Source organism: Odocoileus virginianus, chromosome 8 (genome assembly GCF_023699985.2).
Source record: "Odocoileus virginianus isolate 20LAN1187 ecotype Illinois chromosome 8, Ovbor_1.2, whole genome shotgun sequence".
Classification (NCBI taxonomy): Eukaryota; Metazoa; Chordata; class Mammalia; order Artiodactyla; family Cervidae; genus Odocoileus; species Odocoileus virginianus.
In genome coordinates, this window is record NC_069681.1 from 2,253,798 (window position 1) to 2,280,396 (window position 26,599).

General features: G+C 40.1%; 1 protein-coding gene across 5 annotated transcripts in view; it reads left to right on the forward strand.

The window, feature by feature from the left end:
- DIAPH3 (diaphanous related formin 3) overlaps positions 1 to 26,599 on the forward strand; it is a 549,655-nt gene that overhangs the window by 150,993 nt on the left and 372,063 nt on the right. For 4 of the 5 annotated variants that reach the window (XM_070471159.1, XM_070471157.1, XM_070471160.1 and 1 more), the window contains 4 exons: positions 4,384 to 4,458; positions 4,541 to 4,610; positions 9,250 to 9,386; positions 11,165 to 11,270. In XM_070471159.1, coding sequence (XP_070327260.1) covers positions 4,384 to 4,458; positions 4,541 to 4,610; positions 9,250 to 9,386; positions 11,165 to 11,270 — 388 coding nt within the window. Of the gene's footprint in view, positions 1 to 4,383; positions 4,459 to 4,540; positions 4,611 to 7,156; positions 7,286 to 9,249; positions 9,387 to 11,164; positions 11,271 to 26,599 lie in introns of those variants that run through there. The other variant, XM_070471161.1, reaches the window with a different exon arrangement.

The following is a 26,599-nucleotide window of genomic DNA, read 5'->3' on the forward strand; positions in this document are numbered from 1 at the left end:
TCTTAAAAATAACGTTGCTGGAAACTGTAGGAGTGAGGGCAAAGCTTTTGAGGCAATGAGTTTGTGAATGATAACTTATTAATACCACAATATGTTGGTCTTGCAAATTTTTAAGAAAAACAGGAAACTTTTTAATGCACATTTATTTTGTTTTAAACCATTACATATTCAGTAATTGTATTCACCAGCTTTCATTTTATGTTTAAATATTAGTGCTTCTTTTGTTATCAAGCATCTTAGCTTCCTCTCCCTGCATCCTGTCTGACTTGCCTTGTTTTTGATATGTTTTACAAAATGTAAAGTGTCGTCTGGCTTTCAGAAGGCTGTTGCCAGTCTCTCTGATTTTATTGTTGTTGATAAACTATATTCCCACCATGAGTTAAAGGCTTATGGTGTAAAGTAACAGGGTTTAGTGCTTCTTTACATTCAACTTTTATAGAAAATTAGTTCATGCTTTGGCCACCTGATGTGAGGAACCGACTCATTTGAAAAGTCCCTGATACTGGGCAAGATTGAAGGTGGGAGGAGAAGGGGACGACAGAGAATGAGATGGTTGGATGGCATCACCGATGCAATGGGCATGAGTTTGAGTAAACTCTAGGAGTTGGTGATGGACAGGGAAGCCTGGTGTGCTGCAGTCCATGGGGTTGCAAAGAGTTTGACATGACTGAGTGACTGAACTGAACTGAATATGCATGAGTGGGTGTAATTTTTACTTTAATGACTCATATTCTACTTTGTAGAGGACAGTTACTTAGTTTGTCCAGAAATAGTTAATTTGAGAACTTCTGTGGGTCTCAGTATTCTATGATTATATAGTTCTTATATTAGTAATGATACATTTTTGAAATAGCCCTGTTCTATTAATATTATTTATTAGTCAGGCTTGATTTACCTGAATTGATATGCTTCCTAAGTTTTATAGTGGGCTCCAAAATGAACATACCATGTGCATGCGTGTGTGTGTGCTAAGTTGCTTCAGTTGTGTCCGATTCTTTGTGACCTTACGGACTGTAGCCTGCCAGGCTTCTCTGTCCATGGGATTCTCTAGGCAAGCGTACTGAAGTGGGTTGCTATACCCTCTTCCAGGGGATCTTCCTGACTCAGGGATCAAACCCGTGTCTCTTATATCTCCTGCATTGGCAACTGGGTTCTTTACCACTGGCACTATCTGGGAATTATGTGGAATAGTATCTTCTTTTCCATTAGTATAATTTTAAAATATTTGTATTTTTTGTTATAAGGCAGCTTTAGGAGTAGTAAGGTTGTTTTCCGTAATGAGTGAAAGTGATAGCAGTATGAATGATCCTAAACCTACTATATTAGCTTTAGGATATTTTTTATGGGTATAGTTTTAAAAACAGAGATTGTTGAAAATTCACCAAGTTTTACTGTGAAGTACTAAGACTGGAGGGTGTGATGAGCAGAGTCTGTCCACATAGCTTAGTGCTAGCTCTCAACAAACCCTCAAATTACTTATTGTGTGTTTGATTTCAAGCTTCCATGCTGCAAGTGAAATTAGAAGAAGTACAGAATAGGATGTCATCAAGGAGTTAAGTGGGATGTTATAGGTGTTTTCATGAAATGTGAAAGTAGATTTGAAATGACTACAAGTAATTTGTTAAGTGCATTCTTGAATTATTCTTATAGATAAGAGATGAGTAAAATAGTTTGAGAAGAGTCTGTCAATCTAAATGGCAGATTCTTTTTTGGGTGTTGGTTAAAATCAAGCTGGTTTTAGAAAAGGCAGAGGAACCAGAGATCAAATTGCTAACATCCACTGGATCACTGAAAAAGCAAGAGAGTTCCAGAAAAACATCTATTTCTGCTTTATTGACTATTCCAAAGCCTTTGACTGTGTGGATCACAACAAACTGTGGAAAATTCTGAAAGAGATGGGAATACCAGACTACCTTACCTGCCTCCTGAGAAAACTGTATGCAGGTCAAGAAGCAGCAGTTAGAACCAGAACTGAAACAACAGACTGGTTCCAGATAGGGAAAGGAGTACATCAAGGCTGTATATTGTCACCCTGTTTGTTTAACTTATATGCAGAGTACATCATGAGAAACGCTGGACTGAATGAAGCACAAGCTGGAATCAGGATTGCTGTGAGAAATATCAATAACCTCAGATACACAGATGACACCACCCTTATGGCAGAAAATGAAGAACTAAAGAGCCTTTTGATGAATGTGAAAGAGGAGAGTGAAAAAGTTGCCTTAAAGCTCAACATTCAGAAAACTAAGATCATGGCATCCGGTTCCATCACTTCATGGCAAATAGATGGGGAAACAGTGGAAACAGTGTCAGACTTTATTTTTTGGGGCTCCAAAATCACTGCATATGGTGACTGCAGCCATGAAATAAAAAGATGCTTACTCCTTGGAATGAAAGTTATGATGAACCTAGACAGCATATTAAAAAGCAGAGACATTACTTTGTCAACAAAGGTCCATCTAGTCAATGCTATGGTTTTTCCAGTAGTCATGTGTGGATGTGAAAGATGAACTATAAAGAAAGCTGAGTGCTGAAGAATTGATGCTTTTGAACTGTGGTGTTGGACAAGACACTTGAGAGTCCCTTGGACTGCAAGGAGATCCAACCAGTCCATCCTAAAGGAGATCAGTCCTTGGTGTTCATTTGAAGGACTGATGCTGAAGCTGAAACTCTAATACTTTGACCACCTGATGCAAAGAGTTGACTCATTGTAAAGACCCTGATTCTGGGAAAGATTGAAGGCGGGAGGAGAAGGGGACGACAGAGGATGAGATGGTTGGATGACATCACCTACTCAATGGACATGAGTTTGGGTAAACTCCAGGAGTTGGTGATGGACAGGGAGGCCTGACGCACTGCAGTCCATGGGGTCGCAAAGAGTCGGACCCGACTGAGTGACTGAAGTGAACTGAAATCAGAAACTGAATATTTGTAGTTGATTAAGTTATGTTCACCCTAATGGTTGTATATACAAATGAAGAAAATGGAATTTTTAAAGTAATATTTTTTTCATGCAAATATGTTTTGTTTGATGTTTATTCTTAACTTTTCTAAGAAATGTACTATTGTGTGTTAAGTAAGGAAATGGCATTATGTCTTGGTATAAGGCTTAAATTTTTTTATTCTTAATAGCATCCTGCTTCTGATTACGGTTATTAACATTCTGTTTTTTGAAGACTACTCCCCCACACTTGCATAAAATCATACATACAAACATATATACAAGCACATATATTCAAAGAAATATACATATACTTCATATTATATTTTTTTTCCCCCACTTTTTAGAAGATTAATTGTTACCGTTGTTTTATTTATTGTGCTAGGTTTTCCAGAACGGCACTTATTCTCCTAGGGTAGTTTTACTATAATAGGTGTGAGCTGTTGTCTGTTGGCAGAATTAGCCTAATTACATACATGTTGTTCTTTAGTTGCTAAGTGAAGGTGAAAATGAAGTCACTCATTTGTGTCTGACTCTTTGCAACCCCATGGACTGGAGGCTCCTCTGTCCAAGGGATTTTCTAGACAAGAATACTCGAGTAGGTGGCCATATCCTTCTCCAGGGAATCCTCCCAACCCGGGGATCGAACCCACATCTCCTGCATTGCCAAGTGGATTCTTTACCATTAAGCCACCAGTGGAAGCCCCAGCTCCATACATACTGTGATTATATTAATGGGTTTACAGAATGGAGGTGGTTGTGTCAAGATGGAAATACTCATTTAAAAATGATAATGAAGCTTTTTTTTAAATGAAGCTTTTTAAAAAATATAGTTGAAGTTTGAAATTTTAAGAAATTGTTAACATGTATAAGGATGTATTTTAGTGATTCGGGAAATTCTCATAGAACGTGGTTTTTACAGTATTTTGACTAATTTTTTCAGTAATCTTTTTCTTTATGTAGACCAGAGTCCTCTCTCTTCAAATGTTGCTCCCTTGCCCAGTGTCTGCTCTTTGGAACAGTCCAGACTGAGGCTTGCCCAGTGGTGAGCTGGTGAATGTTTAACTGCCAGCTCTCTGGGAGAGGCGGTGCTCTGACCAGCGGCGTTAGCCGCTTCTGTCGTGTCAGTACTTCCAACATGGCAGGTTTTAACTGCTTATGTGATGTCAGTGGATTTGGGGTATGGATGAGCTGGGCACGCTAAGCTCTCACAAAGCTGAGTGCAAGCTGGGGTCTGCATCCCATTGGCTGTCCCATCATTGTTGCTTCTTTCACAACTAAGATTGTGAATCATGAATACCTTTATATACAGTGTTATTCTTTTGTTGTATTTATGACTAGATTATCACAAGTACAAATATTTGCGAGTATATATCATTATCGTTATATTCTAAACTAGAATACTGATTTAATATATGACTGTCGGTTTTTCTCTTTTTCAGTTGGGTGGAAAGCTTTGGACATGAGGGGCTTGGATTATTACTCGACATCTTGGAAAAGCTGATTAGTGGCAAAATGTAAGTATTGCTAATCATTATTTCTAGTCAAGCTACATTTGAATGTCCAATGATGATTCCAACACTGATATCTTTCATACAGACAAGAAACAATTGTGAAGAAGAATCAGCACAAAGTCATACAGTGTCTGAAGGCCTTGATGAATACCCAGGTATACACATAGGTAGCTGTATTGTTCTTTATTAGTTCTTACAGAAATTCTTATGAAGTAGAGTTATGTAATGCAGAATTTGCACCGAAGTGATGTATTGCTTTGACACGCTGTTCAGTATATAAGGGGAAGATATTGAATTGTGTTGTTTCTAGTTTTGTATGAAATATGTACCTGGAGATAGTTGAGGGTGAATAGACCCTCTTCTGCTGCTTCATCCTTCGTATACAGATTAATTTTCTTTTCCTTCTGTCCTCCCTCCCTACCTCAGTACCTTGCTATCTGTCTGCGTTTTGTTTCCCCTTTCTTCTTCCCTTCCTTCTTTTTTAATTTTCAAAAGTATAGCATGAATCAGCTTAGAAATCATACATGATTATTAAATATGATCTTCAGTAATATTATTACCAAAGAATTAAGTTGGAAAAACTTAGTTTTTATAGTCTAGGAATTTAAATCTTTAATGAAATTAATGTGAACAGATGTGAATAGATCTCAGAGGTGGAGCAATGATGCTTAATGCAAGTGCAGCTACTGCTTGAACAATGCATGTTTGAACTTCACTGATCCACTTACATGAGGATTTTTAAAAATAAATACATATTTGTACTGTAAAAGAATTTTCTCTTGCTTATGGTTTTTTCAATAGCATTTTCTTTTCTCTACTTTATTTAAAAAATATATAATGCATTTAACATACAAAATATGTTAATCGACTGTTTATGTTATTGGTAAGGAATTAAGAGTAGGCTAAGTAAGTAAGTTTTTGGGGAATCAGATATTATCTTCAGATTTTTGACTGCCTGAGGAGTTGGTGCCCCTAGTCCCTGTGATGTGCCAGTGTCCGCTGTAATATTGAAACCCAATATTATATGGCGGATCTGCAGTTTGAATATTTAAGGAGCATACGTTAGAAGAGAGAAATGGTTTTGCCCTGTACTGAAGTTTGGTTTCTCTTACAGTGTTTCCTTTCTTTCATACTGTTAATTACAGAAGTTAGCTCTGTTCCAGGATGTATCTCTAGCTCTAACATATAAATGCATCTACCTCCTGATCGTATGCAATGATCAATGATAGGTGTTTTCCCATTAGACAGTGGGAGAGGGAATTTTACCTATGGTAGATGATGATGTGTGTTTTATAGCAAAACTGTATACTTCTGATAATTTTTAAAAATTCAGTTTAAAAATAAATCCTTAGAGAACTTCATACTTAAGTATGTACTAAAGTGTTAACATTTACTTTTCTATTGATTAAATGCAGCAAATAGTTACATTTTCTAATTATTTTTCTTACTGGACTATTTATGAATTTTTCATTATTTTCTGAAGTCTAAATTTCTGTTTTTAGCCAATGAAATATTTTTAACCTCCCTGCTTTCTTCAGTCAGATATAATTTCAGGGAAAATTTCTGTTATAGAAATCACAACCCCTTTCTATATTGAACTGATTACTCTGTGAGAGTTTGGTTTTAGGTAGATTATGTAGCTTTTGTAGAGTATGTGTTAAGAGTGAGTGGATAAGGGAATCAAACTATTAATAAGGAGTTTGCAGACTGAGCCTGTAATACTTTCTGTGGCGGTGGTAAGGGTAAGGGTGGGGGTGGGGGGTGGGACCTCCTAAAGTAGGAATATGAATTGGAAATTTCAGTGGTGAAGGCTGAGTAGAAAAAACTCAGGGATGTTTTTTAAAAACCAAAGGGGTATTTGAATCATAATTTGAATTTGAGAAGAATGTCATGGTTAAAGTGAGGGGTTATATAGGAGATAATATTTCTTACTTGGTTTGAGATCAAATTGTAAAGAGAGTAAACTTTATGTGTTTATATTCAAATTAATATAATGTGATTTAATTGTTATAGTAGTGGATCATTTTGTTTCTAGTTTATGTATATATAGTTTATGTATATACAGTAAATATATTATCATTTGCATTTATTGCTACCACTTATGCTGATAGAGTTACTAAAACACTTTAATGATACTTGGAATTAGTATTATAATGTCTGAATTATCAAGTTAATTGTATGTGGGATTTTTTGGTTAAATTTTTTTTTTCCCGTACCTACTCTGAAGTCTGTATAAAAGTTAATTGAATGATGAAAAATACAGTCTTTAAGAGAAAAGACAAATATGATACCTTATTTGGTGCTAGTAATTAATTATATAATTGATATTATGAGCAAATCTAATAGCATTGCATGCAGGTAAATACTAAATTGAAGTTTATAGTAGCTTTTAACTAGAAGAAGATTTTGATTATTTATGAGAAAATAAAAGCCAAGATAGCTTTTGATGTGTTTCTTAAGGCACTCGGCTAGCTTGCCTTGTTCCTGAAGCCAGTCTCTTCCTCTTTGCTGCTGGGATTAACTCATTGTAGATAGATTTTCAGCACCAGTGTTCATGTGTTAGGCATTCTACATAGGATTTAGGGGATTCACCTTCCCCTGTCGAACACAACTTCAGTGGCCCGAAATTCCATTAAGTAATAATAGGCCTCAAGTAGAATTCAAATGGAACTTGGCACTGGTTCTTAGTTTAGAACGCATGTGTTTTCCTATAATCTGGAGTGGATCTTTGACACTCAGTGGAGAGACATTCTCAGACCTTCCACAATTTGCCATCATCTCTCTAACCTTATAGTAGCCTTTATTTAATGCACTTTAAATGCCCGTGCTGGTAAGTTAACTGTTTCTCTCACAGTCCGTGGGTTTTGTTTTATGTTTACTTTTTTTTTTAATAATTGAATGAGAATAATTTTATAGTAGTCAGCAGTTCAGTCTTTAGCTCTAGATACTCAGTTGTGGTAATCTAGCCTCATTCCAGTCTCAAAACAAGCACTGTCCAATATTCTATTAGCAAAGTCAAGAGAAAATTGCCTGTGAAGAAGCTTTGAGTTCACAGGATGGTGGTCGGAACTGGGAAATCAGGGAGTGCTCCCATTCTGATGTGGGAAGGGCAGGTGCTGGCCCCGGCCAGCCCAGTGTGTGGGAAGGGCAGGGAAGTGCTGGAGGCAGCTTCTGTCAGCCACAGGTTATTAGGACAGAGCCAGCCTTTGGTACTTGGTGATCAGCGGCTGATTGTGAATTGGGTCTCAGTGATAATTTACAAACCTCTGACAATTCCCTGGAATGATTGTCAAGGCATTTTGTAGTCTCTGGCCCCATGCCTGCTTTTCTCTGTTTCCAGGTATGAAACCGCCTAGGATATCACAAAAGTGAGCATTTCTTGACTGGTTCAGCTGCTTCTTTGTAAACATTTCCCTGTGGCCAACAGGATAGAGAAGTCACTTCAGAAATCATACCCTGGGGCCCTTGGCCCTTCTGTTTGTACTTCCTTCTTTGTACCTGTGTTCCTTAGTAGTTTGAAGTGAGTGCAATATTTCACCACAGTGTGAAGCTTCTTTAAATAAATGCCATATACAAGATAGGAAACATAAATAAGATTTCGTAGTACTCAAAATATTTGAATCTAAGCTTGTTATAGATTTAATTTTGATAATGATATCTAATGCTAATTTTGAGTTTAATTGGAATTAAGGTCCTTTTTAGAGCTTGGTATTAATAGTAATTCTATTCAACTAATTTCTCACTCTTTAAAAGGATCCTCTGGAATGTATGGTGAATAAATAGTACTGTTTTATTGCTTTCATTCATCCTCTGTTAGTAGGTACTTATCTCCCATAGATTGTAAGTGGGCCCTAAGAGAGGTATACATCTTTAAATCAAAATACTGAGTCGTTAACATATCTCCTTATCTTCCAGGAGGATGTGACATCCCAGCAGTAGCAAACAAACCTTGTTTACATTCAAAATCATCCCCTTTATATTAATATCATGTGTTGTCTTTTTGATGACAAAATACCATTCTGATCAGAATACATATATTCCTGCAGTAGTTTCTACATGGTATCAGCCCAAATCACCCTTCAGCTTCTGCCCATTTATGAACCAAGTGTTACTGTCTAGGCCTGCGTTGTGGAATGCGGTTACCATGCATGACTCCTGAGCCCTTGAGATGTGGCCACTCTGAACTGAGATGTGCTCTGAGTGTGGAATACACATTGCATTTTGAATACTTAGGAAGAAAAGAAAAAGTGAGACTATCTCATCAGTAAATGTTTTGTAGTGATCACATGTTGAAACGATAACCTTTTGGATGTATTGAAATGCTTCTGTTAAGACGAGTTTTACTTTTTCTTGGCATTTTACGTAGTGCCTGAGGTTCACACGGTATTTCTCTGGGACAGTGCTCTGTGGTTCTGTACCTCCTGCCAGCCTTCCTTCCCGCAGGAGAGTTCCTCCTGTGCATTTTGTGCGTGCCTTTTGGGGAATCTCAGTATTCCTCACTGCTTCTCCCTTTCTCCCGTTGGCCACCTGCCTATCTAATAATTGTCAGTTATATTGCTGAAAATTTCCTGTGAGCGGTCATCTGTATTTGATTGATTTTCTTAGTTTTTAATGTAAAGGGAATAGTTGTATGAATTTTTTTAGAATATTATACATTCTTTATGTTTTCTCACTTTACTACATATGCAAGTATATTTTCTTATAAACATTTTTTTAATAACTGCATTTTCTTCAGGGAAGTATCTTTTTTAACTAACCACTAAAATTTAACCCCCTTTTCCCAAAATGTTGTAGTATGGCTTGGAAAGAATTATGAGTGAAGAGAGGAGTCTTTCTTTGCTAGCCAGAGCCATTGATCCTGAGCAGCCTGGCATGATGATGGATGTGGTTAAGCTCCTTTCTGCAGTGTGCATCGTAGGGGAGGAAAGCATGTAAGTCTCCTCAACTTGTTTCTCTCATTACGCAGTAATTTAATACAGTTTTATTCAATAATGTTTTCATTATTTTAGTCTATAATTTATTTTAAATAAATGAAGTATACTTAAGCAGCTTATTTAGATTCATATTGGCTGAACAGATATGAAAATTTTTTTTCTTTTAATTGATACAGTAGTTATGGACTGACATGTTTCTATGAAAAATGGAATTCTTTATTATTTTTAAACTGTTTTGAACTCAGACCTTCAATAAACAGTCTAAATGAAGACTTTGAAAAATATACAAGTTGGTTCTGTTTCTTAAGATTTTTTTTCAGATAGAAGTATAAGTGAATAATTGATAATGTAATGGTTGAGGGTACAATGTTTTGACCATAAAGTGTATCATAAAGTTTGAACTTTAAAGATATTATCTACGATTTCTAAAGCTGTAACTAAAAAGCCATTACATGGGTTGGAAGATAAAGATAAACCTTTTGTCTTTTTAAGAACGGTTAGTATTCTTATTACAAGAGAGCATTTAAAAATTACTTGACATGCCTTTTATATGTGGTAAAGATATCCAAACAACCAACAGAGCAAACAGGAACGGCCTTCTGACCTCTAAGTGTAGGCAGAGCCCTGTCACTGAAACGCCCAGCACACAGTGGAAACTTGTCCACGCAGGTCCTGTGGGTCTGCTGACTGTCGCCCCTCTCAGCTGACTTCGCTGGAGAGGCAGCAGGCACGGCTGGCCGGCGCCCCTCCCTGGATGAGGCCGTGTCTGCTGCAGTCCCAGCTGCAAAGCCACGCGTGCAGCTTTAGCACTTTCCCGTTTTAAGAAGGCCACCCAAGTATGAATTGAATGTCAAAACATGGCGTGCCTCCTCTGTTCCCTCCCTCGCCTCTCTCTCCCTCCGCCCTCTTGTCTCCATGCGTTCTTCCTCTTCCTCCCTTCTCCCCTGCATCCTGTGTCTTCTCTTTTCTCTTCTTCCTTCCCGGTCCCTTCCTCCTTCCCTTCTTGTCCTTCTCTTTCTTTATCCTCTTTCTCCTTTTCCTCCTTCCTCTTCTACTCTTTCTCCTTCACTTCCATATCACTTTTATTATTTCTTGACTTCAGATAGATTATTTAAATGATGTAAAGAACTGTTAGGACTAAAGTGTCTATGTCCACAAACTGAGATTTTACAGTATACCGGGTACTGTTAGCATAAGTATTCTTTAAAGAAATAGTAAGTATATTTCTTACATAACCATCATTCTTTATATTTGACTATAATTACTTACTATTGTGTGTTTTTGGCCACCAGAACTTCATTTACTTACGTTCAAGGCAGAGTAGGGTTGTAGTGGTTAAAAGTAGTCTGGATCCAGATCCTTGCTCTGGCACGCTATCATTTAGTAGATGTGAGACCTTAGACAAATTGCTTAACCCTTTTCTGTTTCAGTTTCCTAACTTACAGTATAGAACAGCAATAATACCTACTTTGTAGAATGACGTACATTAAAACTAGCTAATACTAATATTTATAACACAGTTTACATAGTACCTGATGTGTAGTAAGCACTATATAAATGTTTGATAAATAAATATGATCATAGGGTTATTATGAGGAATAAATTAATACGTAACATGGTTTGTGCTTGATATGTGCTATGTAATCAGTAAGCCACTTTTAAAATGTTATTGCTTGCCTAGAGGTAGTGACTCTGGAGTGTAGTAGGTTAAGCTACTAATTTTGAGTTACCTGGGTTATTTGCTGTTTGCAATTTAATTTGTAATTTTCCAATAGCCTTGAAGAAGTCTTAGAAGCTTTAACATCAGCTGGAGAAGAAAGAAGAATTGACAGATTTTCTTCTATTGTGGAAGGTCTTGGGCACAATTCAGTTCAGTTGCAAGTAGGTTTCATGTTTATCATTCATACGTTTTGTAAATGTTTTCTCACTGACTTTTATTTAATAATAACATGTGAAACTATATGCCATTTAATATTTTATGCCATTTTTAATAAGTATAGGTTTCTAACTATACTATATCATAGTTTGTCTTACAGATACAACTTTGTATACGCCTGTAATTATTTCCTTAGGTTCCTAGAAAGTTGACTTACTAGGTTTCTCTGTGAAATATTTAATTATAATCCATGAATTGTTGTCTCAGTAGTTGATTATTATAATTTTGTAAGAAGTTTCAACAATTAAGTGAATTGTGACTTTTCATTGTGTTAGTTTTATATCTGAAAAGTTGAGAGTTTTCATGAGTAAAGAGACCGAGGTAGGTACACTTAGAGATTTTCAAATATTTTATTTCAAGTGCTCCCAAAACATCATGTTAGATTGAAACATTATAGTACCCAAGTTACCTGTCTAATATTCATTTAATTTTCTTTCTTGACACAATAATTTTATTGCTATAATTTTTGTTATAGCCATTGCTAATCAAACCTGAGTATCTTTAAGGAATTATTGTAGCCTGATTTCTATCTTCAATTTTTTAAAAATTTAGTTGGTGTGGTTGGGACCTGGCTATAGAGAATTTTTAAAGATCCTCAGATGATTCTAATGTATGATAAAATTTGGAAATTGAGCTTGGTAATAGATATGAAGTAAATCTGTTTTACACTTAATAGACATTATAGTTTTAAATTTTATTTTAAAACTGCGTCCCATAGCCATTTAATTGTTCTCAATTTGAAGAGCCAGATCTTAGCGTTAAATTAATGAAAAGAGCGTGATATTTGGTGACAACTCAGAAAACGTTCAGTTAGTTCAACCTCACAGCTGTGTCCCACTCTCGCCAGCACGCCAGGTCTCCCTGTCCATCGCCAACTCACTGAGCCTGCTCAAAGTCATGTCCTTCAAGTCGGTGATGCCACCGAACCATCTCATCATCCTCTGTTGCCTCCCTGTCCTCCCAGCTTCAGTCTTTCCCAGTATCAGGGTCTTTTCTAAGGAGTCAGCTCTTCGCATCAGGTGGCCAAAGTAATGGAGCTTCAGCTTCAACATCAGTCCTTCCAATCAACACCCAGGACTGATCTCCTTTAGGATGGACTGGTTGGATCTCCTTGTAGTCCAAGGGACTCTCAAGAGTCTTCTCCAACACCAGTTCAAAAGCATCAATTCTTTGGCTCTCAGCTTTCTTTAAGGTCCATCTCTCACAGCTGTACATGACTACTGGAAAAAACCTTAGCTTTGACTTGATAGACCTTTGTTGGCAAAGTAATGTCTCTGCTTTTTAATATGCTGTCTAGATTGGTCATAGTTTTTCTTCCAAGGAGTAAGTGTTTTTTGATTTCATGGCTGCAGTCACCATCTGCAGTGACTTTGGAACCCAGGAAAGTAAAGTCTGTCAATGTTTCCATTGCTTCCCCATCTATTTGCAGTGAAGTGATGCAATCAGATGCCATGATCTTCCTTTTTTGAAAGTTGAGTTTTAAGCCAGCTTTTTCACTCTCCTCCTTCACTTTCATGAACAGGCTCTTTAGTTCCTCTTCACTTTCTGCCATAAATGTGGTGTCATCTGCGTATCTGAGGTTATTGCTGTTTCTCCTGGCAATCTTGATTTCCAGCTTGTGCTTTATCTAGCCCTGCATTTCACATGATGTGCTCTGCATAGAGGTTAAATAAGCAGGGTAACAATATATAGCCTTTATGTACTCCTTTCCCAATTTGAAACCAGTCTGTTGTTCCATGTCCTGTTCTAACTGTTGCTTCTTGACCTGCATACAGATTTCTTAGGAGGCAGGTAAGATGGTCTGCTCTTTCCATCTCTTAAGAATTTTCCATGTTTTTTTGTGATCCACACAGTCAAAGGTTTGGTGTAGTTAATAAACCAGAATTAGATGTTTTTCTGTAACTCTGTTGCTTTTTCAATGATCTAACGGATGTTTTTCAATTTGGTCTCTGGTTTCTCTGCCTTTTCTAAATCCAGCTTGGACATCTGGAAGTTCTCGGTTCACATGTTACTGAAGCCTGGCTTGGAGAATTTTAAGCATTACTTTACTAGTGTGTGAGATGAGTGCAATTGTGCAGTAGTTTGAGCATTCTTTGGCATTGACTTTCTTTGGGATTGGAATGAAAACTGACATTTTTCAGTCCTGTGGCCACTGCTGAGTTTTCCAAATTTGCCGGCATATTGAGTGCAGCACTTTCAGAGCATCAACTTTTAGGATTTGAACTAACTCGACTGGAATTCCATCACCTCCACGAGCTTTGTTCATAGTGATGCTTCCTGAGGTCCCCTGACTTCACATTCCAGGGTGTCTGGCTCTAGGTGAGTGATCACACCATCATGATTATCTGGGTCATTAAGGTTTTTTTTTTGTTTAGTTCTTCTGTGTATTCTTGCCACCTCTTCTTAATATCTTCTGCTTCTGTTAGGTCCATACTATTTCTGTCCTTTATCGAACCCATCTTTGCATGAAACGGTCCCTTGGTATCTCTAATTTTCTTGAAGAGATGTCTAGTCTTTCCCATTCTATTGCTTTCCTCTATTTCTTTCCACTGATCACTGAGGAAGGCTTTCTTATCTCTCCTTGTATTCTTTGGAACTCTGCATTCAAATGGGTATACCTTTCCTTTCTCCTTTGCCTTTCCCTTCTTCTCTCAGCTATTTGTAGGGCCTCCTCAGACAGCCATTTCTCCTCTTTGCGTTTCTCTTCCGTGGGGCTGGTCTTGATCACCGCCCCCATACACTGTCAGGAACCTCCGTCCGTAGCTCTTCACGCTCTCTCTCTGTCAGATCTAGTCCCTTCAATCTATTTCTCACTTCCACTGTATCATTGTAAGGGCTTTGATTTAGGTCGTTGCTGAATGGTCTTGTGCTTTTCCTTACTTTCTTCAATTTAAGTGTGAATTTGGCAATAAGAAGCTCATGATCTGAGCCACAGGCAGCTCCTGGTCTTGTGTTTGCTGACTGTATAGAACTTCTTCATCTTTGGCTGCAAAGAATATAATCAGTCTGACGTAGGTATTGACCATCTGGTGATGTCCATGTGTAGAGTCTTCACTTGTGTTGTTGGAAGGTGTTTGCTATGACCAGTGTGTTCTCTTGACAAAACTGTTACCTTTTGTCCTGCTTCATTTTGTATTCCAAGGCCAGAAAATTTTGGGTATTGTCTAGTTAATGATTTTTTATCACCTTTCTGAGGGTGGTGTGTGTGAATCTCCTTCTGATGGCAGCCTTTGCTATTGGCAGGGATGAGCCCTGTGAGCTTGTTGTCTGGGGGTAGCGGGCAGCCCTGGGGTCTGAGTGCTGTGTGCTGGGTGTCTGGGGCAGCGGGCAGCCCTGGGGTCTGAGTGCTGTGAGCCTGGTGTCTGGGGGCAGCAGGCAGCCTTGGGGTCTGAGTACTGTGTGCTGGGTGTCTGGGGGCAGCGGGCAGCCTTGGGGTCTGAGTGCTGTGAGCCTGGTGTCTGGGGCAGCAGGCAGCCTTGGGGTCTGAGTGCTGTGTGCTGGGTGTCTGGGGCAGCAGGCAGCCTTGGGGTCTGAGTGCTGTGAGCCTGGTGTCTGGGGGCAGCGGGCAGCCCTGGGGTCTGAGTGCTGTGTGCTGGGTGTCTGGGGCATCTGGCAGCCCTGGGGTCTGAGTGCTGTGAGCCTGGTATCTGGGGGCAGCATGCAGCCTTGGGGTCTGAGTGCTGTGAGCCTGGTGTCTGGGGGCAGTGGGCAGCCCTGGGGTCTGAGTGCTGTGTGCTGGGTATCTGGGGCATCTGGCAGCCCTGGGGTCTGAGTGCTGTGAGCCTGGTATCTGGGGGCAGCGGGCAGCCTTGGGGTCTGAGTGCTGTGATCCTGGTGTCTGGGGGCAGCGGGCAGCCCTGGGGTCTGAGTGCTGTGTGCTGGGTGTCTGGGGGCAGCAGGCAGCCCTGGGGTCTGAGTGCTGTGAGCCTGGTGTCTGGGGCAGTGGGCAGCCTTGGGGTCTGGGTCCTGTGTGGTCACTCTTGCATGAGTCCAGTCCCTGGGGCTTCTGGAAATGAGCCCATCCTTCCTCATGTGGGAATGGGGGCTGGGCTGTGTGTCCGCTTCTGACTTCAGCCCTGCTCCTTCAGTTGCTTGTGGGCTGGGGCCTGTTCGTTCATACTCCTTTATCCTTTCTTCCTCTTCCCTCCTTTCTCATCGGTTCTGGATTTCTTTTCCCCACAGTACTAATGAAGAGTGATCCTGAAAGAACCTGTGTAAAGAAAAGCTGAACAATCACTTTATCTGAGTTATCCTCTAGTACTCTTGTACCTTAACTTGTGTAGTATTTGTGCAAATCCCACTAGGTTATTAGATTAATTTTGTTGGTTTCCGCAGCATATTAGAAATTATCTCTAATTTAAAAAAATCTCAGTATAAAATGTCATAGTTACATGTAAAGTTTAAGTAAACAGCTTTTTGTTCTAATACATGCTTTTCATATTTAATGACACACATGTTACAAGAATGATGAAATGAATAGAATTTTGAATCAGCCAGACTTGAATCTGAATCCAGCTTTTCACATCCTAGCTTTAAGACATTTTAGATCACTGCCTCAATCTTTTCTATACCTCAGTTTTCTCAGTTTCAAGGTAGCAATAATCTCAGTACCTAGCTGATTTTTGATGCAAGGATTACATAGGATATGAATTAAAATGCTTAGTACACTGCTTGGTTCATTAACAGAAGCATTTAGTAAATGCTGGCTTTAGAAAGTATTTTGGTAAATTGAAAAGACAAAGTCAGTGGAGATTAAATGTGATCTTCATTTTTTAAGGAACCATTACCAGTGCTGATATTAAAATTGGTACTTAACTATGAAGCATTTAATGAAAACTTATTAACAAAAACTTATGTTCACACATAAACGCATGCACAGAGTTTAATAGTGGTTTTAATTGTCATAACCCCACACTGTGAACAACCCAGATGCCCCTCGACAGGTGGTGGTTACACGTGGTACACCTGTACGTAGAATACCCTTCAACATTAGAAAGGATGAACCACCGAGTTTATGCAGCTTGCATGGGTCTTCAGAGAATTATCCAGATTGAAAGATGCTGGTCCTAAAACGTTACACACTGTGTGATTCCATTCTTGGAATCAAATGGAATGTGATTCCATTCTTAGAATCAAACTAAATTATGGAGAGCAGTTCTCTAAGAACAATTTATTGCTTTACTGATTTTCAAAGGTTTGTAATGGGGTCTGGAAAAGTGTTGGACAAGGCTATAAATAATAGTGGGAAGCAATGTTGTGTGATTAAAGCTGTTCTGTATCTTAATTGTGCAGATGGTCACACAGATCTGTACATGTGATGAAATTGTGTAGAACTGTACATGCATCTACAGTTGAGTGTAAAGCTGGTAAAATCTGAAAAACTCTGGATAGTAGCAATTTCAACTTCTTGGTTTCGGTATTAATCTATACTGATGCAGGATGTTATCAATGGGAGGAATTGTGTGAGGAGTACTGAGGACTAATCTGTATTTCTTCAAACTTCCCATGAATCTGTAATTACTTCAAAATAAAAGGTTTAAATCTTGATGAAATTGGGCTTCCAACTTTTTTTTTTTGCATCATTATTACATCATTTGATATTTGAAGGGTGTGAGGGAAAAGATAAAGAAGGGCTTGCTAAGACCAAAGGCAAGTCTTGCCTAGGTATGTGACAGGGTTGACTCATTAGTTGGAAAGTTTGACTTTTGTTGTTGTTTAGTCACTAAGTCGTGTCCAACTCTTTGTGACCACGTGGATTGTAGCCGCCAGGCTCCTCGGTCATGGGATGTCCCAGGCAGCATCGGTGGAGCGGAGTGCTGTTTCCTCCTGCAGGGAGTCTTCCCTGCCCAGGGACCGAAGCTGTGTCTCCTGCTTGGCAGGCAGACTCTTTACCACTGAGCCACCTGAGAAGCCCTAGGTGGTTTTTACCTTTTGTTTATTATAATGCTGCTGTGAATATTTGTGGAGATGATATTTTTAAACAGCTGATAATTTGCCTTACTCAGTGTTGGGGCATTAAGGGTGGAGAGGAGGGGCCTGTAGCAGCCTCTTCCTGGACAGTGGTGGAAGTCATGTCATTAATTCACTTCTTGAGAAATTTTTACCAGGATACAGGTGGCTGATTATATTTGCTTTATGAAACCAGTTGCCTTATTAATTATATTTTCTATTATGCTTACTAGTGTTATTTTTCTAAGTCCTATAAACACTGAAGTTTCTTGATAAAATTTTTAAAGTTTAATTTTCATTGAGAAGTAAAGGTCATTAGCATCATTTAAGTTTCTTGCCTGTTTTCCTGATAAGTTCAGGTTAAATTTGTGTGATCTTGATTAAGAATAGACAATGGGAAGAATTTTGCTAAATTCTACTATCCCCACTGAATAATTTTGTTGGGAGTTTTTACATTAATGGATGTTTCTTCTTATAAAACGAAATATATGAAATAGCTAGCAGCTAAGAAGTTAAGAGTAAAGATATTATTTTCCAGATAGTAACCGAGAGGGAGACGACTAATTCTTTCTCTGGGGTTGCTTGTGCTCTATTTCCTTTGAAATGGTCAAACAATACTGTAATAGTAATAGCTAAATATGTTTTCTTTTTGGGTGTTTCTCAATTAAATACAAATAAAAAATGTTTTAGCACTAGCCAGTTATCAGTTTTCCCATAAGGCTCTAAGTAGCCATTTTACTCCATTAGCTATATAAGTTGCACTTATTAAAATGTACTAGACAGGAGTGATATTAGCAAATCAAAAAATAAACCTTGCTTGTCTCTCAATAAAGTAGAAACCAGTTGTTTGCTTTTAAATTGGAGAAAATGGGAGATAGTAAAATTTTAAAAAAATGCTCATTGTTCTTTTATTGCAAAGTGTATTTATTCCAAAGTATTTTTTAAAGGAGGATTGTTACATTTTCTTGAGTCTGATAATAGTAATTATGAAGATAATGTGACTGCTTCTGATTTTGATAGAATTGAGCAGACTTCCACCCATTTCTCCACATAGCATAGTAGGAGAGTGCCAAATTTAGCACCAGAAATAACGTAAAATTATTTCAGGCCTTCAGTTCAGTTCAGTTGCTCAGTCACGTCTGATTCTTTGCTACCCCATGAACCGCAGCACACCAGGCCTACCTGTCCATCACCAACTCCCAGAGTCCACCCAAACCCATGTCCATTGTGTCGCTGATGCCATCAAACCATCTCATCCTCTGTCATCCCCTTCTCCTCATGCCCTCAATCTTTCCCAGCATCTGGGTCTTTTCAAATGAGTTAGCTCTTTGCATCACGTAGCCAAAGTATTAGAGTTTCAGCCTTAACATCAGTCCTTCCAATGAATATTCAGGACTGATTTTCTTTAGGATGGACTGGTTGGACCTCCTTGCAGTGACTCTCAAGAGTCTTATCCAACACTACAGTTCAAAAGCATCAGTTCTTTGGCGCTCAGCTTTCTTTATAGTCAAACACTCACATCCATACATGCCTACTGGAAAAACCATAGCTTTGACTAGACGGACCTTTGTTGACAAAGTAATGTCTCTGCTTTTTAATATGCTCTCTAGGTTGGTCATAACTTTCCTTCCAAGGAGTAAGCGTCTTTTAATTTCATGGCTGCAGTCACCATCTGCAGTGATTTTGGAGCCCAGAAAAATAAAGTCAGCCACTGTTTCCACTATTTCCGCATCTATCTGCCATGAAGTGATGGGACTGGATGCCATGATCTTAGTTTTCTGAATATTGAGCTTTAAGCGATCTTTTTCACTCTCCTCTTTCACTTTCATCAAGAAGCTTCTTAGTTCCTCTTTCTGCCATAAGGATGGTGTCATCTGCGTATCTGAGGTTATTGATATTTCTCCCAGCAATCTTGATTCCAGATTGTGTTTCATCCAGCCTGCCATTTCGCATGATGTACTCTGCATATAAGTTAAATAAGCAGGGTGACAATACACAGGCTTGATGTACTCCTTTTCCTATTTGGAACCAGTCTGTTGTTCCATGTCCAGTTCTAACTATTGCTTCTTGACCTGCCTACAGGTTTCTCAAGAAGCAGGTCAGGTGGTCAGGCATTCCCATCTCTTTCAGAATTTTCCACAGTTTATTGTGATCCACACAGTCAAAGGCTTTGGCATAGTCAATAAAGCAGAAATAGATGTTTTTCTGGAACTCTCTTGTTTTTTTGATGATCCAGTGTATGTTGGCAATTTGATCTCTGGTTCCTCTGCCTTTTCTAAAACAAGTTTGAACATCTGGCAGTTCATGGTTCACTTATTGCTGAAGCTTGGCTTGGAGAATTTTAAGCATTACTTTACTAGTGTGTGAGATGACTGCAATTGTGCGGTAATTTGAGCATTCTTTGGCATTGCCTTGCTTCGTAATTGGAATAAAAACTGACCTTTTTCAGTCCTGTGGCCTCTGCTGAGTTTTCCTAATTTGCTGGCATATTGAGTGCAGTACTTTCACAGCATCATCTTTCAGGGTTCGAAATATCTCAACTGGTATTCCATCACCTTCACTAGCCTTGTTCGTAGTTATACTTCCTATGGCCCACTGGACTTCACATTCCAGGATGTCTGGCTCTAGGTGAGTGATCACACCATCATGATTATCTGGATCATGAAGATCTTTTTTGTACAGTTTTTCTGTGTATTCTTGCCACCTCTTCTTAATATGTTCTGCTTCTGTTGGGTCCATACTATTTCTGTCCTTTATTGAGCCCATCTTTCCATGAAATGTCCCCTTGGTATCTCAGATTTTCTTGAAGAGATCTCTAGTCTTTCCCTCCTATTGTTTTCCTCTATTTCTTAGCATTGATTGCTGAGGAAGGCTTTCTTATCTCTCCTGGCTATTCTTTGGAACTCTGCATTCAAATGGGGTCATCTTTCCTTTTCTCCTTTGCTTTTTGCGTCCCTTCTTTTCTCGGGTCTTTGTAAGGCCTCCTCAGACAACTATTTTGCTTTTTTGCATTTCTTTTCCATGGGGATGGTCTTGATCCCTGTCTCCTGTACAATGTCATGAACCTCTGTCCATAGTTCATCAGGCTCTCTGTCTATCAGATCTAGTCCCTTAAATCTATTTCTCACTTCCACTGAATAGTCATAAGGGATTTGATTTAGTCATACGTGAATGGTCTGGTGGTTTCCTCCACTTTCTTCAGTTTAAGTCTGGAATTGGCAATAAGGAGCTCAGGGTCTGAGCCACGGTCAGCGCCCGGTCTTGTTTCTGCTGACTGCGTAGAGCTGCCCCATCTTTGGCGTCAGAGAGCACAGTCAGCCTGCTTTGGCGTGGCCATCTGGCGATGGCCGTGTGCAGTCCTCTCTCGTGTTGCTGGAAGGTGTTTGCTCTGCCCAGTGCGCGCTCTCGGCAGAACTGTCAGCCTCGCCCTGCTTCACTCTGTGCTCCAAGGCCACGTTTGCCTGTTACTCCAGGCATTTCTTGGCTTCCTACTTTTGCATTTCAGGCCTTATAGAGTCTTATATGAGAGAAGAGAGTGTAAGTGTGAACATTGCACTTAAGTGTACATTAGTTTCTTTTCTCAAATGTGTCATACAGAGGTTTTCATCTTCAAGCAAAGTAATCCTGTCTGCTTAATTTAAGCAGGAAACGGGGCTGAGCACCTTACAGAATTTCTTGTAGGCTGGGGCCCATGTGTGGATATATGTGGCAGCAGTGATGCAGAAGAGGAGAGAGGAATGTCCTACTGGAAACAGCACCCCCGAATCCCTGCTTTGGGCCGCACTGGAGAGCTCTGCCACACCGCACGCCTTCCGTCCCTGGGTCCAGCCTTCCCGTGTGTGATTAGCCTCTTGTGTTGCCTGGGTCTTCCAGAGAGGAGGGTTGGAATAATGTGGATGGGCCAATCTCTAGTGTCTGTCACACTTTGATTTTCATTTCTCTCCTCTTGTTATTTTTTTTATGTGTGTTTTCTCTCTTCTCTTGTTGTTTAAATCTGTGTTTTTGGGCACAGGGCTGATGGAATTGTGGTATATTTTTGTAAGGAAGGGAATCAAAGTGTGGGAATCCTGGAGTGTTTTTGGGTGGCTGTTTGACTTTTCCTCTGCATCTCTGTCCTCACTGACAGCATGCTGTACCTTCCCTTTCTACAGTGTTTTCCTGATCAGTCTTCTTGGACTTACGGCTGGGAGGGTCAAGAGTACCAAGGATCTGTGATTTCTTGCCACTCGTAACCTACTCTGTTAGTCTTCCACCCTTGCAGGGGTGCTGCTGTCCAAAGACACAGACTCCTAGGTCTAAAAAATGGACTCCCTTTACCCACAGCCGTAACAGTAGCTTGAGTTTCAGCTTTGTTAGCCCCAGATTCCAGTTGCAGGGGTCACGTTAGAGCAAAGACACTCTGCACAGCAGATACTCTGATCAGCACAGGCTGTGATGATATCTGTTCCGTTCGTCTCCTTGAGTGTTTGATGAAGCCTGATGGTCAGCCGTGCTTCCAGCCGCAGGTTGAGTTTGCCTTGCTCTACTGACGTCAGCCATGCCTCTCAGATCGCAGATCCTGTCAGCTGAACACATTCTGTAAACCACCAGGGGCCATCTTAGGACACCAGGAAGCTTTCTTGGTTTCTTCTGTTGCAGTTTCACTCAACCTCAGGTTTCAATGATTGCACAGACTTTGTTCCGCAAGGCGGACATAGGGGTGGCTCTTTCAGCCCTGACAACCCTGACGGTGAGTTGAGGCTGATCTGAGTGCCTTGCGGGGCTGCACCGTGTCACTGACTACTTCAGGCAAAGCCAGGGGCATGTGTCTCAGGGCCTGTTCCCTTGGCGTCTCATCGTAGGTGTCTGTCTGCTGGTGCCCGTACATCCTTTCTCTCCAGGAAACTTCCCAGTGGAACCAGTGTTGCCTTAGGATGGAGAGATGACCGCAGTTGTCTAAGGCTGTGCATGTACAGGTCCTGATTCCTCAACAGCTAAACGTCTCTTGTGAGTGCCTCTGAGGTGCACGGCAGTGTTTTTGGGCAGAGAGGCACGTTAACGCCTGGCTCCCCCTTATGATGCGTGGTCTTGGAGGTGCACGTGGAGCCCTGGGTGGAGCGTGCTGTCTGTAGTTCTCGGGCCCCCTGTCGGGAAGCTGCTGCTTTCAGTGAGGCCTCCCAGCTGGCTGCTCAGGAAAGTTGAGTCCCACTGTTCTTTGTGAAGGGGCTGTGTGGTGGCCTGGCAGAGACGGCAGCTGTGTCACAGGAGAGGAACTTGAAGCTTGGGGAGCACAGATCTTTCAGAATGGACTTGGGTCTGCCTGCCCTTTGGGTCTGGAGGGTGGATGCATTCTCTGTCTTCCAAGGCGGTTTACTGTAAAGACAGCCTGGTAAAGGTCTTGCAGAAGAACGGCGGTCTCCACCTCTCCTTGCAGTGCTTTCAGACCCTTGAGAGCCCCGTGCAGCGTTTCCTGGCCACGGCGAGCAGCGCTGTCCCTCCGCCTGTCTCCTTCGTGGCTTCTTTTCCTTCAGTCTGATGCTCCTGGTGGTGTTTCTGTACACTTGCTGTGCCTTGATGTCACGTGAATGGAACAAAGTCAGTACACTAATTGCTGTTTAGAGGGAAACGTGTTTTCTAAAGTTTCTCAATCAGAGCCCCGTCAGAGAGCAGATGTGAGTGTGGGTGCCGTGGGGCCACTCGGCTCAGAGGGGCAGAATTCTGGTTCTCTTGTCTTCGGTGCACTGATGCCAACCTGTAGCAACTTTAGTTTCTGAGCTTGATCAGAATATATTTAAATATAAGTATATTTAAAATATGGGCTTCCCTGGTAACTCAGATGGTGAAGAATCTGCCTGCAGTGCAAGGGATCGAATTCGATCCCTGGGTCAGGAAGATCCCCTGGAGAAGGGAATGGCAACTCACTCTACTCTTCTTGCCTGGAGAATTCCATGGACAGAGGAGCCCGGCGGGCTCAAACAGTCAGATACAACTGAGCAACTAACACACACACACATGCATACATATTTGAAATAAACTTAAATCCTTAATTGCCTCCAGGTTTCTCAAAATTTGACTTAGTATATTTTTAATACTTACAGTTAGCTGGATCTTTGCTGTGTTTCTGGGGACCACTGTTTTTACTGTTAATCTGGCTGCGTTGGGTGTTGGTTGCAGCACGCGGGTCTTTGCTCTGTTGTGGGGCCCTTTGATGCAGTGCAGGGACTCTCTAGTCATGGTGCTTGGGCTCTGGAGTGTGCAGGCTTGGTACTTGTGGTACATAGGCTTAGTTGCTCCGTGACACATGGGATCCTAGTTCCCTGGCCAGGAATTGAACCCACGTCCCCTGCATTGCAAAACTGGTTTTTAACCATTAGGCCACCAGGGAAGTCTGGACGACATAAATTTTACTAATAACCCAAATCTTGTAATTTCTTTTCACTCATTATTGAAGCACATAGCCATTATTCTACTTCTTTCTCTTTTTTTAAAATATTGTGTAAATGTTGTGTAAAATATACACAACATTAAATTAGATAATTTGAAAATAATACTCTTGCTGCAACTTGCCTTGTGGAACCAAGACTGTTCATCTGGGTTCCTTGAGGAGCTAGGGGTTTGCTGTGCAAGGGACTAGAGGAAATGCCTCCAAGGGACTCTGGAGAGGGAGTTGAGAGAAGCTGGAGAGTGTCAGACTCAGTGTTGATCTGATGGCAGGTGAGGGAGAGACGGCAGGAAGGAGGTTGGGGGGGAAGTGTCTTAGGGCACTGTGCAGTTCCAGGAGGACTTAGCAAGGCGGTTGGGGGATCCTCCAGCCAAAGTCCTGGGGATCCCAGCATCGGGCACATTTCAGCACTCTTGCTGTGATCAGATGTTGACTGGTGGAGCCCATGGGAAATGCGGCTCCGTCACACCTGTTGTAATGGGTGTCACAGGGCTGCAGCCGGGGCTGTTGGTCGTTTATACTCAACTGTGGTCAAAGATTAAAAGTGCATGTTCATGGCTGCTATAAAGACAGAGGCTTCTTAAAAAAAAAACAAAAGGGGGGAAAAAAGCTTCTTCAGTCTCTATTGATTTTGTTGAGTCCAATTACAGAATAGGTCTTCACAAATTTGATTGGATCAAATTTTTCCATAATACTGAAAAAAAAATGGCAGTTTTTCCTTTTTTTTAATGTAAAAAATTGAGGGGCTTCCCTGGTGATCCATTGGTGAAGACGCCATGCTTCCAGTGCAGGGAGCGCAGGTTCAGTCCATGGTCAGGAGATTAAGACCCCACCGGCTGCTCAGCACAGCCAGACTCCCAGAAAGATGCTTGCCTGTTGGATGATTGGTTTCAGATCACTGAAGTGTTAGAACCAGGGCAGGAAAAGTGACCCTCACTTCAGCTATCACTGTGCTTTGAAATATGTTACTGGGCAATAATTGACAGATATGACATTGAAAAAAATGTTACAGTGCCTGTTTGAATTTAGCCAAATTTATTAGCTTCTGTTTATTTTCCTTATGGTTAAGACTCTTAAGGCCCTTAGGCTCAAAATGTACCTGAATTTAATTTTGCCCATGACCAAACAAAGGACTTCCTCTAACAAATGGTCATAACTTGATTGACTGTTTCTTTTTGTTTCAAGTATCTCCTACCCCCTCAAAAAAGTCAATGTTAAGTAAAATTACTTTTAATATCAAATATGTCATTCTCACATTTATTGAAGGCCCAAATGAAGACTACAGGGTATAGTTGGACATTTATTTTTTAAGACCATTGTTGGGGCATTCCAAAAGGATGCAGAGATCAAATTATTTTGATTCCTCTCTGTTTTTGATTACTGCTTTTATTGAGGTTTGCAGCAGTATGGTTACTGTATTTGTATGAATCAACAGGTTAATACACTAAATGAACAAGTAAATAATATGCCATTAAGCTAATAAACATTAAAGAAGCAAGAGTAAAATAATATTCTAATGTAAACTCATATTGTCATATGGAGTACACACCTCAGTATAGTAAACTAGTGGTTAACATTTTTATCCTAGAGTATACTGCCAATTTTCTGAATCTATGTAATGCATTTTTTCACTTATGCTATAATAGACCACCAGAAAGATAAAGGTAACTCATGACTCAAGGTAACAGCAAAGTTTCATAATTAACCAGTCGGTTAATTATTCAGTGATTGCTGTGCAGAGTTCTGCTAGATATTAGAACAATAAAGATGAATGAAATACACTCCTTAAGCTCTTAAGAAGCTTATACTCAGGAATTCAGAGCTTGCTAATATTTCGTATGAATATTGTGATACTAGCATCTCAACGAAATGGAAGAACACAGAATTCATGGATATCTCAGGGGGAGTGTCTGAATAAATCTTTAAAAATCCAAGTTCCGTCTTGAATCCAACTGTTCGTATTCATGTAAATTAGAGCCTCTTGATCCTGTCATTTATTTGTCTGAATTTGTATGAGATATATGCAGTTTCACCCCAAGGTCTGACTTGTCCTCTTACTGTGTCTATCGTTTATAGAACATTTTATTAGAAACATAAGTAAAGTATAGGACCTTACATTTGCTGACATAATTCACCCTTTTCTGTGTTTGTCTTCATAATGTAGTAGTCAGGTTTAGTTTATATTCTGGATTAGCGCTTGAGATTTTAAAATTCATTGGTATTTCTTTTGTTGCACTGGAGGCAAGATATTTGTCTGTAAGCATCATTTACTCATTTTAACTTGATAAGTGTGAAATTTGATTGTGCAAAGAGAGACAGAGGATTTCTGCTGTGGAGCTGAGAAGATGAATAGCTGTGTGACCTGGTTCTTCCAGGCCCAGAGAGCAGGCATTCACAGGTTCTGATAGAATTTTTATTTAAGTACTTCATGGGTGCTGGTTTGCAGTCTGCATTCAGCTTGTGAAGCTGATATGTGTTCAGTGTAGTATAGCCATCATTTTACATATGAAAACATCTCCTCGTATTCAGGATGAACCTGTTGCCCAGTTGTGAGCTTTCTAAAGAACACTTGCTTTTGCTGTTTGTTGGATAACTTTTCAGTTCCTTCGGCATAATCTTGGAGGAAGCATCCCTGCTGGTGGCCTCGGCAAAACGCGGACAAGCCGGTGGTTGGTCTCAAGCATCACAACTCTTAGTGTGCCTGGAATTTTGTGCTCAAACTTGTTAGTCGAAAAAGGTTTGGAAATCGAAAGTTAAAGATGCATAAAATGTGAATGTTTTTCTCCTTTTGTGTTGCACATAGTGATAGATAGCATTACATTAAACTATGTGGTAGAGGAAATTTAGGTAATATGTATTTACATATGACGAAACCTCCTCACTTCATTTTCAAGGGCGGAAAAC